The 15,682-nt window shown below is 40.3% G+C and overlaps 1 protein-coding gene across 1 annotated transcript in view; it reads left to right on the plus strand.

Annotated features, from left to right (window-relative positions):
* AOPEP (aminopeptidase O (putative)) overlaps nucleotides 1-15,682 on the plus strand; it is a 340,941-nt gene that overhangs the window by 213,473 nt on the left and 111,786 nt on the right. The window contains exons 8-9 of the mRNA XM_077749551.1: nucleotides 5,740-5,842; nucleotides 6,467-6,574. Coding sequence (XP_077605677.1) covers nucleotides 5,740-5,842; nucleotides 6,467-6,574 — 211 coding nt within the window. The remainder of the gene's footprint in view (nucleotides 1-5,739; nucleotides 5,843-6,466; nucleotides 6,575-15,682) is intronic.

A 15,682-nucleotide genomic window follows, 5' to 3' on the forward strand; every position in this document is an offset into this window, starting at 1 on the left:
TCTGCAAGGAGTCAATTTAAAGACCAACCTCTGCAGGGTTTACACTCAAAATTGGGTTTCACAAAGGGAAGGTGTAAGGCCTCATTAATGTGCCATATCTTCTTTAAAATACTTTTTATTGGGACGCCTGGGTGGCTCAGTCAGTTAAGCGGCTGACTTCGGCTCAGGTCATGATCTCACGGTCCATGGGTTCGAGCCCCGCATCGGGCTCTGTGCTGACAGCTCAGAGCCTGGAGCCTGTTTTGGATTCTGTGTCTCCCTCTCTCTCTCTGCCCCTCCCCAACTCGTGCTCTGTCTCTCTCTGACTCAAAAATAAATAAATGTTAAAAAAATTTTTTTTTAAAGAAAAAAATAAAATACTTTTTATTTTGCAGTAATTTTAGACTAACAAGAAGTTGTTAAAACAAGAGGTCCTGTGTATCCTGCACCCAGCTTCCCCTAATGATAACGTGTAGGTCCACAGAATGAGGTCTTGTTAATACTTTTGCCTGTCAGAGGTGGGGTCAGCTGGTGTTTCCTGAACTGCAGTCAGAATGCATTATGACGATAATAGCATTCATGCTGTGCTTACAAAATGCCAACAGGAACTCTGGCTAAGTGCTACTAGATGCTACAACAGCCTGATGAGGTGTCATGGTCATGACCACCGTCCCCCTTAGACAGATGAAAGAACAGGCTTCATGGGGTTGCATGACTTGTGTGGTTCTTAAGTGGCAGAGTTAAAATTCACACCCAAACTCTTTTTTAAAAAATTTTTAATGTTTTATTTATTCCTGAGAGAGAGACACACAGTGTAAGCAGGGAGGGTCAGAGAGAGAGGGAGATACAGAATCTGAAGCAGGCTCCAGGCTCTGAGCTAGCTGTCAGCACAGAGCTCGACACGGGGCTTGAACCCACGAGCTGTGAGATCATGACCTGAGCCAAAGTCAGACGCTTAACTGACTGAGCCACCCAGGTGCCCCTCACACCCAAACTCTTAACCAGTATGTTATGCTGCCTCCCCTGTATGTCCTACATGTGCACGTGGGGTTCAGATAAGTACCGTGAGGCCAGTTTCTGCACGAGGGTAGTGTTTAACTTCCTCCAGAGGTAAGTGAAGCCCTGCTCCCAGCCCTTCACACCTGGTGGGTCAGCTGTGATGGATAGACAGACAAGCATGTTGAAAAGCTAGAGGGCTGTTGTCTCATTTCTTTCTTTCTGTCTCATTTCTGGGGTGCTTAGTTTCTGGCTCAGGCACCACAGTAGAGAATTTATAGATGAAGATATCTCGCGGCTCTCACTTCTACTGCCAAGGGGTAGGAGATGGAGAATGCTGGCAGACGGCCCGTCTGGGCGGTAGCAGAGCAGAAGGTGTTCAGACCCAAGCTGACACGCCTGAGCACCTTTCAGAGGCATTTTCCCAAATCCCACCTTCCTACAGAATCAGTCCTTTCTTCAGGAGGTTGAATTCTAAGTCAAATCACTGTGTTATCAAATATTGCTGCTTTCTGACAGCTCTTGAAATGTCCATATTGCTTTTGAGTTCAGTGGAAAAGGAAGGAGACAGAAAGGGAAAGGTCATGCTAATCTCGGTTGTTACATTTGGTGCCAGGTACAACAGAGACCAAGGACATTTAAGTCCAAACGACCTTGGTAACTTGATCTCTCAAATTCCATGTATTCCAGCCAAGGAAATAAACACTGGTGTATCATGTTAAAGAGATGCTTAACACTTTTATGTTCACAAAGTGCCTTCACATTATCTGAGAGTCATCACACTCTGTATAGGTGAGGAAACTGGGCTTCAGGGAGGTTAAGCCACCTGTCCCAGTTTCTCCACTTCTATTTGGCACAGCCACCATGGGGGCCTGGATCTTGGGGGCGCCTCAGCATTCAGCTAGGACTTCAGTGTTCCAGCCTCAACTCTGGCACTAACTGGCTTTGTGGCCTTCTCCGACCTCACTTTCCAGCACTTAAGATGGGCATAATCATAGTACCTGCCCAAGCAGGTTCTTTTGAGCATAGGACATCACACGTCAGAAGAACTCACAGAATACCTGGCACAGGGGGATAACAGGAAATGGTAGCTGTTAGTATTAGTTCCATTCTCCATTCATTAGGAATGAATCTGGCTACAATTAATAGAATAGTAAAGCAATCTTGGCTTAAGCAAATGAAGGTTCTTTTTCTCAGACAAAAAAAAGTTTGAAGGCAGCCAGGCTGGGGTTGGCCAGCAGCTGAATGCTACCATTAAAGACTATTTACATTCCTTCATTTGGTTGATTCTGGTCTCCATAGCATATTGACTTACTGTCTCCAGGTTGCAAGGTGGCTACTGTACCTCCATCCATCAGTCATATTTCCCTCTTTTGCAAGGAAAGCAAAAGCTTTCCCAGAACCCCATGTCAATCAAAGGAGACATCTGCTTTTGTCTCATTGGCTTGGACCATGTCTTCCTACAATTCATAGCTACCAGGACTCTTGGAAAGTGAGCATTTAACTTTTCAGATTTAATTCTATAAGAGGCAGGAAAGAAGGTGAATGAAAATGGTATTGAGCCAATTGTATTTGCCACAACTCTTCCTGCCTCTCACAGTGTCATTTGAAAAACATACTCCAGGGGCACCTGAGTGGCTCAGTTAGTTGAGCCTCCGATTCTTGATTTCAGCTTAGGTCATGATCTCACAGTTTGTGAGATCAAGCCCTGTGTCGGGCTCTGTACTGACAACACGAAGCCTGCTTGGGATTCTCTGTCTTCCTTTTTCTCTGCCTCTCCCTCTCTAAACAAAGAAACAAACATTAAAAAAAATTAAAATAAATAAAAAACTTACTTCATTAGTCCTCAGGTGTAGAAGGCTTAGTTAATGCTAGTCCTATGCTCTTGGCACATGAACAGCAAATTCTTTTTCTAGAAAGATCCCCTTTTACTCTCACAAAATGTGTACTGCTTCATGTACATCTATTTTTTCTTAACTCTCTAACTGAAATGTAACATGCATAAAGTACACAAATACTTCTAGATGGCTCAGATTTTTACTTACATATCCTCATGAAAGCATCACTCAGATCACTATATAGAATGTTCCCAGCGTCTCAGAGACCCTCCTCTTTTTCCCTGCTCTGTCAATACTTGCTCCCAAGGGTAACCATTGTTCTGACCTCTATTCGCATAGGTTTGTTTTGCCAGATCTTTGACCATCATTATTGAAATGGAATCACACATTGGCATGTGCTCTTTTCAGGTGTGCCTCCTGTCACTCACCCAGGAGACTCCTCTGTTTTTGCATGAAGTGGTAGTTCATTTGTTTCCTGCTTTCTCTCTGTGCTTTGTCTCTCTGCACAGACCTGTGGGCAAATGGCATCATGAGAACTGAAGTAGCACAGCAGTGAAAGTTACCCTTTTTTTCTGCTCGTGGGGTATCTTTTCCTTGTAAAAACCACTCCCTTAGATTTCTCACAATGCTTGCCTGCACACTGCTCTCTCCAGCACAACATCTACTTTAAAAGGAATATCTTGGGAACTTGTACATTTGCCTTGGATGCTGTCAGCATAAAAGAATTTTCTTGAACACCTCTTCATTTGGAGAACGTGGAAGAAGAAAGCAAGAGAGGGATGCTTTCTGGAAGGACATTTTTAGGCAAAGAAAAAATAGCACCAACTAAAGGCCTTATCAGGGGCACCTGTGTGGCTCAGTCAGTTAAGCGTCTGACTTTGGCTCAGGTCATGATCTCACTGCTTGTGAGTTAGAGCCCCACACCAGGCTCTGTGCTGACAGCTCAGAGCCTGGAGCCTGCTTCAGATTCTGTGTCTCCCTCTCTATCCCTCCCTCATTCGTGCTCAGTCTCTCTCTCTCTGTCTCAAAAATAAATAAACATAAAGTAAAGGCATTATCAGGAATTTGAGCTACAAGGCAGACTTTGGGGCAGACATTTACGTCGGTCTTCTGTGTTCCTCCCCTTCTGATAATCTCAGTTCAAAGCTTAAGGCCTAAGACACTTAGAGCAAGTCTGTCTCTCTTGGGGCTGGGAAAGCTGGTTTGAATTCAAGCTGACTCTGAGAAGCCTTCCTTTTGCCAAGGCTGTGGGTGGTGGGCTTTCCCTATCAAAGCCAGTGTGGCTTTCTTTATAAAAACACTCAATCCCAGGACAAACTTGAGAGCAGGAATAAAGCTGATGCTTTTCAATGGAGTCTTAAATGAAGATGAAAGAGACTAGTTATAGCCACAAGTATGGTCATGTATGTAAGTCAGGGATCAAGCACAAAAATGGAAACTATGCAGTTAGCTCCAGAGGCCAGCTGTTGTCTCTCCTTTAGGATTCTGCTGGTCCCATGCCTTGTGTCTGCCAGGATAATGTCCTGGAATATCCGGTAGACACGTAATCAGGGTTTCTTGCTTGGCAGCTTGAACACGCTGCGAAGGTACTGACTGGCAAGCTGGGCCGTCCTCCGATACTTCCATTCGGGTCCAGCGTCCTTACACACTTGTGTCTGTGAGCATATGGATTAAGTGGATGAGCCACTGAAATCCATTGCCTCTAATATCAGGTGACCAACGTTGAATTTAGCAGGATTTGTTGCTAACAACTTTCTAATTTTATTGAGTAATTGTTGTATCCCTGACCCTTGGTAGGGGCTTTGCATATATTTTTTTCAATTATTCTCCAAAAGACCTGGGGAGTTACGTACGATTAGTTCTGGATTGCAGATGAGTAATTTTGAAAAGAGAATTTAAGTAATCTGCCAGTAAGTAACAAGTAGTAAGAAGTGGGGTTGAGATTCAACACCAGGTCTCTCAGGTTCCAAAGGCCATGTACCTTATAACACCATACTACTTTTGGAAAATAAATGCCCACCTTTCTGATAATGCCAGCCCTCTGGTCTACCCTTCCCTCCATCACCCCAAATCATGCTCTTCAGTTTGTCCAATAAGTGACTGATTTTACAACAGCTGTAGGCTGCAAATAGCTCACCACTTATTTTGATTTTAGCTAGTTGTTTAAGCTTCATTGTTACACCCTTCGGTTTTTAAAGGAATTTTTAAAAAATACTTAACACTATAAAGCAACACGGAAAGCATCCTGACAGATAAATAAGGAAACATTGTTTTCAGTGCTGATGTCAGCACAAGTCAAAACAAGCTGGGAACTTGGGATGCAGACTTAATTTCTGTGTGCCTCAGTTTCCCTCATTTGTGAAACAAGGTTAACGTGTAGGATGTTAATGTTTACCAGTCCTAAAAACGTGGGCTTCTGCAACTTCTGTTTTTGGTTTTGAGATTCTAAAATGGCTTCGGAGTACAAAAATTTCTTAAGCCTTGAACTACTTAAATGCAAATTACGCGAAGTGGGTAACATTGGGGCTTTCAGAATTTTTTGAAAATGATATTAGTTCTTTACCCTTCCAAGTAAAGCTGCATTTTCCATTGCATTTCCCAGTCCATCTCTCCCACTGAAAGAAAAGCCCATAGGTTCTTAAATAATTCATACTGGAGCTCACATTCCTTGAGGGTCTGGCAAGCTTTAATCTTGGATAAGATGATGTAAAATATTGCCAATAGCCAACCTCAGGTTGCCAACCCAAATATAAATCCCTCCTTGTTTAGTACATGAATTTATAATATAAACTGTTTTAAATTATACCTGGTGCAATTGAACAGAACTCAGATACTGTTGAGCAACTTTGAAAATAGGAAATAAGATGATATTATGGTTTAATTAGTTCGGAATGTACATACTTAAAATTTTTCTGCATCATTTTAGACCCAATAAAGAGAAGACAGGCCACGTGAGTGACTCAGGATCGTCTGTCATCAAACATGGGCTCAATCCTGAGAAGGTCTTCATGCAGGTTCATTATTTAAAGGTAAGGCAGCTAGTAGCAGAAGCCAGTTGTATTGGGGCAGCACTTTTTAGGTTATACATGTAAACAGTGAAGACTAACAAGACGACTGGCGCCAAACAAAAACATTATCCACATTGTGGTGTCACTTGACTGGGCAGACATCTTGATTGTCGAATAATTAAAACACATCATACCCCAAAATCGAGACATGACTCAAAGTTTCTACCCCGTAGTTCCCTTCTCTCTGCTTCCTGCCACTTTTGAAGAACAGAGTCTTGAAACTGCTGTTAGGTTCCCAGTAGAAGACAGGAGTAATAAGAAGTATTTACATTGCAAAGGCTTTTCCTGACAGCTGAGGGTGGCAGGAGCTGGGCCCCTCTTCACTTTTGGTCCATGATGGACATCAGGCTTCCTGAAACCAAGGAAAAACAAGATGGTGATACCATTAACAGAAAAGTTGCAAGCAAAGTAGCCCTTCCTTGATTTCCAGAGCCCGCCTTACTGGTACGGGTATGGAAGGCAGCCCAGGACCGGTCGGACAGAACACTTCATATGCACATAAAGCGCTGATGGGTAAGTTAGAGTTGGCTCTGTTTTCTCACAAACCCACCGCGGGCATCTTTTTTGTTTCTTCTTTTCTTCTAGGGCTATTTCCTTCTCCGATTCCTTGCCCGAAGACTTGGAGATGACACCTATTTTGCATTTTTAAGAAAATTTGTGCACACCTTCCATGGGCAGTTGATTCTTTCCCAGGTAATTTATGAGTCATCATGAATCCATGACATACAATTGGAAGGAGAGTGGTATGTAGGGACTAGATTATCTGAGTATTAAAAAGTAGGGAAAAGATTTACGATTTAATGCAGTAAGAAAAATAGGAAGTTAACCAAGTAGACACAGGGCAGTGTTGTTTCAGGGAGGCTGACCCCCCTATAGCTTTGGGGCAGGCTGTAACCCAAAGCTGTTCCTGTGCACAGCGGTGTGAATAGTTGCACCTTAAGTGACCCTAAAAACACAGACAACACAGTCCTGCTCTTCCCTCTACCTGGAACCATCTTTGCAAGTGTGGCTCCTACTTCTCTTGTCTTAGCTTGAATACCACAATCTTAGAGTCACCCCAACTGAACAGGTTTGCACGCACCTGTTATTCTTTCTCCTTTGCCCTTATCATAACCTTCATTGTCATTGCCATTATTTATAATTATATTTTCATTTGTGGGTACATTTGTTTTTTTCTGTCTCCTCCATTCTGTGTATAAGCTCAACAAGGCCAGACCATGCTCTTTACATCACCAGTACCTAATATACAATTGGTACAGTACATGTGCAATATATATTTGATAAGCAAATAGAGGGGCACCTGGGTGGCTCAGTCAGTTAAGCGTCCGACTTCAGCTCAGGTCATGATCTCATGGTTGGTGGGTCGAGCCCCGAGTTGGGCTCTGTGCTGACAGCCAGCTCAGAGCCTGGAGCCTTTTTCAGATTCTGTGTCTCCCTCTCTCTCTCTGACCCTCCCCTGCTCACGCTGTCTCTCTCAGAAATAAATAAAACATTTAAAAAATATTTTTTTGATAAGCAAATAGATTAGTAACAAGATACACTGACATATTCAGACAGCCTGGCCACAAAACTATCAGAGAAAGACACCACTGTCAGCTTATAGTAGTGTGGGGAAAGCCTGCACATAGCAAGAAAGTTAACAAAGAGGAAGAAGCTCTGAAAACAGTGCTCGTAACTGATAGAGAATAGAGGATGCGGCCTCAGCACAGATTGGTCTGATGGGTATTTTTGGTATTTGACAGTGGTGCTCATATAGTTTTGAAGTCGCATTGCCCACAGTGTTAGATGTAACGGATGTGCACGTACAGTCTGAACACATATAGAAGGAAGAGCATGATGTGACAAGACTGGATGGCTGTTCTTTGCTTCTACATTCTTTTTTTCTTTTTCTTTTGGCTGAGGGAAAAGGAAGGTGTTCCTAAACATATATTTGGAAAGACATCTCAAAAAGGACCTTAGAAGTCTTATAGGTTTGGTTGATTAATTAGCCCAAACTTCTACCGCTTAAAACCACCAAGATACCACATTGTTAAATGAGTACCTCACATTTACCGTGGCTTTGGAGGTTCCAATTTCAACTTCTGGTGGAACACTTAGTGCCCCCTCCACCAAATTGCTCAGTTTTTCTGTGGTTTATCTTCTGTGAACAGCTTTATTGTTTTCACGTAACAGCTTTATTGAGATATAATTCACATACCATAAATTTCACCCTTTTAAAGTGTACAAGTCAGTGGTTTTAGTATATTCACAAGGTCGTGCAACCGTCACCACGCTGTGATTTCAGAACATTTTCAGCACCCCCAAAAGAAACCTCCAGTCCATTAGCAGCCACTGCCCCATTTCCGTCTCCCCCCACTGCTAGGCAACCACTAACCTACTTTCTGTCTCCATGGATTTGCCTGTTCTGGGTATTCTGTAAAAATGAAGTCATATCATATGTGGCCTTTTGTGCTGGATTCTTTCATGTAGCGCAGTGTGTTCAAGGTTCATGTTTTAGCACATATCAGTACTTCATCCTTCTTTTTTAACTTCAGTTTTTACTATTTAAACTTGGGTAAAATGTACTTAACAACACTTACCATTGGAACCATTTTAAAATGTGTAGTTTGGTGCATTAAGTACATCACATTGTTGGGCAGCTGTCACTACCATCCATCTCTAGAATGTTTTGATCTTCAAAGTTGAAACTTGTATCTATTATACAATAACTCCACATTCTTTTCTTCCCCCAGCCCCTGGCCACCATCATTCTACTTTCCATCTCTCTGAGTTTGACTACTCTAAATGCCTCATATCAGTGGAATCATATAATACTTGTTCTTTTATGCCTGACTTATTTCACTTAGCATAATGTCTTCAAGGTTTATCCATGTTGCAGCACATGTCAGAACTTCCCTCCTTTTTATGACTCAATATTCCATTGTACATATCTAACCACATTTTGCTCTTCCATCCATCCGTTGATGGATGCGTGGATTATTTATACCTTCTGGCTTTTGTCAATAATGCAGCTTTGAACATTACTGTACAAATATCTGTTTGAGTCCCTGCCTTCTTGTCTTTTAACTGTACTCGAGAAACTGCGGTACTGTTTTCCATAGTGGCTATACCATTTTATATTCTTACCAGCAATACACAAGGGTTCCCATTTCTTCACATCCTTACCAACACTTGTTCTGTTTCTCTTTTTTTTTTTTTATAATAGCCATCCTGGTGGGTGTGAAGTGGTATCTCACTGTGGTTTTAATTTGCATTTTTCTGAGAGCTAATGATGTTGATAATTTTTTTTAAGTAGGCTCCACACCCAAGACTTGAACTCATGACTTTGAGATCAAGAGACTCATGTTCTACCCACCGAGCCAGCCAGGCACCCTGATGATGACCATCTTTTCACGGCCTTTTGTATGTCTCCATTGGAGAAATGTCTATTTAGATCCTTTGCCAATTTCTCATTTGGGTTGTCTCTTATATTTGAGTTGTAAGAACTCAAAGAATTGTATATTCTAGATTGAGGTCCCTTATCAAATATATGATTTACAATATTTTTTCTCATTTTATGGGTTGTCTTTTCACTTTCTTGATAATGTCCTTTGTAGCACAAAAGCTTTTAATTTTGATAAAGTCCAATTTATCTTCTATAACTTTGGTTGCTTATACATTAGCTATGATATGCAAGAAACCATTGTCTAATTGAAAGTTGTGAAGATTTACTCCTATGTTTTCTTCTAAGTGTTTTATAGATTTAGCTCTTACATTTAGGTCTCTTATCTATTTGAGTTAATTTTTGTATATGGTATGAGGTAGGGATCTAACTCCATTCTTTTGCATGTGAATATTCAGTTGTCTCATGACCATTTGCTGAAAAGATTATTCTTTCCCTCCATTGAATTGTCTTGGCATCCTTGCTGAAAGTCAACTGACTTTATTTTACCTAGAGTTTATTTCTGGACTATTAATTCTATTCCATCAATCTCCATTTCTGCCAGTACCACAATAAGCTTGGAAATTATTGCTTTTCAACTGACACATACTCATTATAAAAAAAAATTCAAATAATACACAAAAGTCAAAGAAGGATGTGAAATAATGTTTAAAATCCCAACACCTATAAATACCCATAATGAAGATTAGGTGAACTGCAATCCAGAAATTATACTCTCGATTTCTCCCTTTCTATATGTTATATATGATATGTGTACATGTATCTGGATGTATATATATATATGTATAGTGCATATATGTGTGTGTGTCTGTGTGCATGTATAGATACAAAGATACATTTAGAAATAATTTTATAAAAATAGGATTATATTGTATGTGCTTTATAATGAAGTGTTTTCAACTTCATTTTACTTGAATTTAACAAATGAAAAAGAAACTAAAGTGAATGCAAAGAACTTTCCTGAACTTCAGATACACCTAAGGAAAAAAAGAATCTTCTGTATTTAAGAAGGATGATTACAAAAAAATCTTTGAGGATAAAATTGTTATTTTTTTCCTCTTCAGCTATTTATTTTATTTTTAGAAAGCATTCATTTATACACTTCTGTAAAAGCTGATGAAATCAGCAGTTATGTACTTCTACTACTTTCCCCCTATTTGAAATTTTTCTTAGTTAATATTTTCACATAGTTAAGGTTTATATCCTTTACGTATGTGCTGTAACCATAATTTTCACAGTTGTATAGTCTTAGCTCTGTATGTAAAGGACTTCATTTTCACCACCGGTGACTATTCCATGCTTCTGTATTCAGGAATGTCTTAGTTTGATTGGACTTTTTGTTGGCTGGATTTGCTATCAAATTGATGTTCAAATTGCAGACTCACTGCTTCTGTGATTTTTCAGTTCGTATGTACTTGAGAATGTTTGTTGCCTTTATATTTGAATTACAAACTGAATGGGTGTAAGATTCTTGGGTCACTTTTTCATTCCCTCAGAACTTTGTGGATATTGCTTAACCTGCCTCCATTAATAAGGCTGTAGAAACTACTTTTTCCTCTTTATACCACTCAGATGACAGTGTGACATTTAGTAATTGTCTCAGAAAATAGCTTGGTGTCTATGAATCTGCGTCAGTTTTTTGTTTTTGTTTTTGTTTTTCCCTAGAAAGGAACATGCACTTCCAGTTTTACCTTCTGTTCTTCCTTCTTTTAGTGAAATTGTCTTAACTGTATGTTTGAACACATTTGGATTTTTTTCCCTTTTGAAGGGTTCTAAATTTCAAGGTTACCAGTTATCCTTATGTCATATCATCTTTTGTCTTTTGAGAGAGAGGATGCAAGTGAGCAAGGGGCAGAGAGTGAGAGATAATCCCAGGAGGGGCAGAGAGCAGAGGTGGGGAGGGAGAGAGAGAGAGAGAGAAAGAGAGAGAAGTGGGGCTCTCCTGACGTGAGGCTTGTGTTCACCCACAGCAGGGCTTGAGATCACCTGATGTGGGACTTGAACCCACAAACCGTGAGATCATGACCTGAGCTAAAGTAAGATGCTTAACAACTGAGGCACCCAGGCACCCTCACCTATGTCATATCATCTTTGTCTTCCATACCCGTTATTTTCTAATCGCTTTTGTCTTCTTGTTCTTGATGGGCTGTGTTTATCTCAAATGACATTATTTTTATTATTAATATTGTCATAACATAAAAATTTTTTCTTTAATGTCTGTTTTTCTTGCTGTTTCTGTATTATTAGTGCTCCTGTACTGGTATTATTTTGGTCCTCAATTTATTTCGTTTGCTTAGAAATCTCTCTTTTCATCTCATTTTGTTGTTTTATCATCTTGTCTCTGAGCTTTCATTTTACCGACTCTATGTTCTTATTATATCTTTAGTTAAATTATTTTATAGTGTAAACCGTTCATAGAGAATTTTCTTCTGTTCCTTGGATTAGGTTTTCCTCAAGAGTCTTTGTCTTTTATTTCATGTTTCTTAGTTCTTTCTCTTTATGTGGGTTTTTGTTGCATTAATTTGCATAGTTGCCATACTTTTCTTCTTGCTCATTCTCAGTATGAGTAGCCCTGCCCTGCCCTTTTATTTATTCTCTTATGTATTAGAACATTGTTCTTGATTTCTTTCTCAACCCATCATGGACATGTTTTCTTTCCCTCTGAGCTACAGTTTAAAGCTTGGGTGTTATGCACGGAGGGGGTGGAGGGGAAGAGCTACACTTGGAGAGGCATACAGCTTTTGTTGCAAAAATTTGGCTCCACTAACTCTTGAAATTGTGTTAAATGTCCCCAGCCAAGACTCTTGTCACCTAATTTGGGTGCAGCTTTTTCCCACTGCAGGTACCCTCTCAATAGTGTTCCTCCAGTTCCACTTGGAGCTCTAGAAGCTATGCAGTCCATCAAAGAGCGTCCTTCTCAGTTGTTTATTTCCCAGGTTTTGCTCATCACTCTACAGTAAACATTTCTAGTCGCTTCGTGGTCAAAAAAAAAAAAAAAAGGAAAATAAAGATATTCCTGTTTCTTTCCAAATGTGTGGGTATTTGTGAGAATTTGCAGGGTTTCGGCAGTTCTCCAGTCCCACGACTGCTAAGCATGAGATCGGGGCGGTGCAGGGGAAGACTGAAGGCTGTGGTGCAGTCTTATGTTTCTTTCCTTAGTTGTCTCCTTTTGAAATTTATGCCATGATGCTGTACTTCTTTCCTTGTTTGGTTGCTGCTGTTGACATTTTTGTCTTAAAAATTTTTTTTGGTGGATTGCTTTTGTTTATTTTGCTTGTTAATGATGAATAAGACTGTAATCCAGGTTCTTTGCTCAGAAGTCCTTCAATTCCTTCTTTTTCCAATTTACTTCTTTTTAAAAATTTTTAAAAATGTTTTATTTATTTTTTTGAGAGAGACAGACAGACAGTGTGAGCAGGGAAGGGTCAGAGAGAGAGGGAGACACAGAATCAGAAGCATTCTCCAGGCTCTGAGCTAGCTGTCAGCACACAGCCCGATGCAGGGCTCGAACCCACAAACCATGAGATCATGGCCTGAGCCAAAGTTGGACGCTTAACCGACTGAGCCACCCAGGTGCCCCACCCAATTTACTTCTTAATCATATCCCTTGTGAACACCCCACCTGTCCAACACTGTGGTATTACATTTTCCCAGTCCCCACTACACGTTAACAATGACTTCTTGCTGACCAGTTCATTTCTCAGTTCTTACCCTGCCAACCCTGTCCTTACTTAAATTATTTGGTTATTTCTTTTGCCTCTCCTACCTCTACCTCCCCATGACCATGGTAATTATTCATAAAACATCTGACAGAAATCACTAATCCTGTGCAATTATCAAGCCATTGTCAGTTTGTCTGGTAGAATCTATGTGTACCTGCTTTTTATTGAATATTTTTACCAGGACTTAAAAAAAATTACCAAATTAGCCTGGTGCCANTCAAAATAAACTGTCTGGGACTGACCTGATTAAATTATTACAAAAGTAGGAATGTAGATTATGATGTGAGTAGAAAATGAAAAAATATTCTCAAGGAATGTATTTTTTGATTGGGATGAGGGCTTGTAACAATTTCCAAGGATCCAGATAAAATTTTATCCTAGCCCGCTGTCAAAACAGCAGGGGTTTTTGGTTTTTGGTTTTGGTTTGGTTTGGTTTTAATCTTTTTTCAGGTGTACTATAGAGGTACAAACTGGGACTCTGACATTTGCTGCTAACTAACTTTGTCAATGATCCTAGAATCAGCCTTTAAAGAAAGCCCTCCTTGTCCAGTTAAGATTTGTAACTTAAAATTTATAAGCTGCCAACATGCTGAAAGGAAGAAAGAAGATGTATGAAGAACTGAAAAGAGGTGGTAAGGGAAGGAATAATCATAGGAGACATTTTTCCTTTTATGTTCCCCTGTTGTGGAAAGAGAGGAAATGCTTCTGTGGTGAGTCTACTCCAGACTATATGCCAATTTACAAAACGAACCAGGAGAACTAGCAGGTTGTGGTTAATGATTAGGTCTATGAAAGAAGTAAGAAGGGTTGATTCCATTGATACAGCACTGGGGCCAAGAAAGTCTTTGAATTGGATGGCACCTAGATAGAACATCTAGCACTGTGGATGGGCATTCACATAGCCCATGGGAATACAGGCACCATGACTTAGATGCTCCAGGTGTTAGGGTTTTGTGATCCACTGTGATCCTCTAGACCTTTGTCCCCAACATTGATTGGAAGCTTCCATCCAGCTGTCGTGTGACCTGCAGATGGTCACCCACTTTCTTAAAAATGAAGCAAGATTTCTTGGGGACCTCCTATACTTTTCCTGTATTCACACAAAATTCTGTGTTCAGAATTCACACAAAACGTTGTGTTCTGTAGTCCTATAAAGAAAGATCCGATTGTAATTGCAAAACGCAAAAAGGAAGAATTAAGGTTACCTCTGAATTACCTGTTTCTCCTGCAGTTAAATTCTCCTCCTTGTCATTGAGTTAATGTCATTTTTCTCCCCTATATAACTGAGCATAAATTACTGGACAAATATGGGATGAGTTGATAATGGACTATAAGGAGATGATGAAGTAAGAATTTAGTAAGAAATTATAATTATAACACTCAGATTTAAAAAATAATTTTTAATGTTTATTTTTGAGAGAGAGAGACAGAGTGTGAGCAGGGGAGGGGCAAGGAGAGAGGGAGACACAGAATCCGAAGCAGGCTCCAGGCTCTGAGCTGTCAGCACAGAGCCTGAGGTGGGACTCAAACCCACAAGCTATGAGCTCATGACCTGAGCTGAAGTCTGATGCTTAACTGACTGAGCCACCCAGGCATCCCTCAGCACTCAGAGTTTTAAGAAGCAAGAATTCTGTCAGTAAGCCAATAAAATATTTGCGAAGTAATCAATATATCAGATTGTGATAAATTAATTTCTAAGTTAACCTTTTTACAAAATAATTATTTAAGTTATAAAACTTTGGCTCAGGCCATGATCTCATGGTTTGTGGGTTCAAGCCCTGCATTGGGCTCAGAGCCTGGAGCCTGCTTGGGATTCTGTGTCTTCCTCTCTCTCTGCCTCTCCTCCACTCACTCTCTTCCTCTCTCTCTCTCAAAAATAAACATTAAAATATTTTTAAATTATAAAAATAATGACCTCAAGAACCTCAAACAGGGGCGCCTGGGTGGCTCAGTTGGTTGAGTATCCGACTTTGTCTCAGGTCGTGATCTCACAGTTTGTGTGTTCAAGCCCTGCATCAGGCTCTGTGCTGACAGCTCGGAGCCTGGAGCCTGCTTCGGATTCTGTGTCCCCCTCTCTCTCTCTGCCCCTCCCCTGCTCATGCTCTGTCTCCCTCTATATCAAAAAAAAAAAAAAAAAAGAACAGAAAAAAAGAAAGAAAGAAAAGAAAAAAGTAAAAGAAAACAACAAAAAAAATCTCAAACAAAAATAATTCCTCACATTGTAGATATTACCCATGTCCTCTTTTTTCTCCTTATATCTACTGCAGGTGCTAGGAAGGACTTCAGATGTGAGGTATTATTCTGTTGGAATTGTCCTTTTCCATTTTGACTACACAATACATGTTTTTAAAATTAGTTTTGTTGTCCTTTGTATCGTTTATTGTAGGTGAAGCAACAGTAGACAAATAATGACTTGGTAGCAGAAGAGAGGTCAGGAGAAATACATCTTTCATTAGTACTCTAAAAGAGAGACTTTCCGTGTGGAAGAAATGGCCTTAGCCACCTGTAAATACACAGAAAGGGACAGCGACTATGCTTAGTACCATGATGGAGAGAGAACACTGTGTCATACAAATTGTTTGCAGATTTCCATTCCTCTGTAATTCCATCTGTTTGCAATACGAAGGTCAGTACAGC

The sequence above is a fragment of the Crocuta crocuta genome, unplaced genomic scaffold, assembly GCF_008692635.1.
Source record: "Crocuta crocuta isolate KB4526 unplaced genomic scaffold, BGI_CrCroc_1.0 scaffold99, whole genome shotgun sequence".
NCBI classification, from domain to species: Eukaryota; Metazoa; Chordata; class Mammalia; order Carnivora; family Hyaenidae; genus Crocuta; species Crocuta crocuta.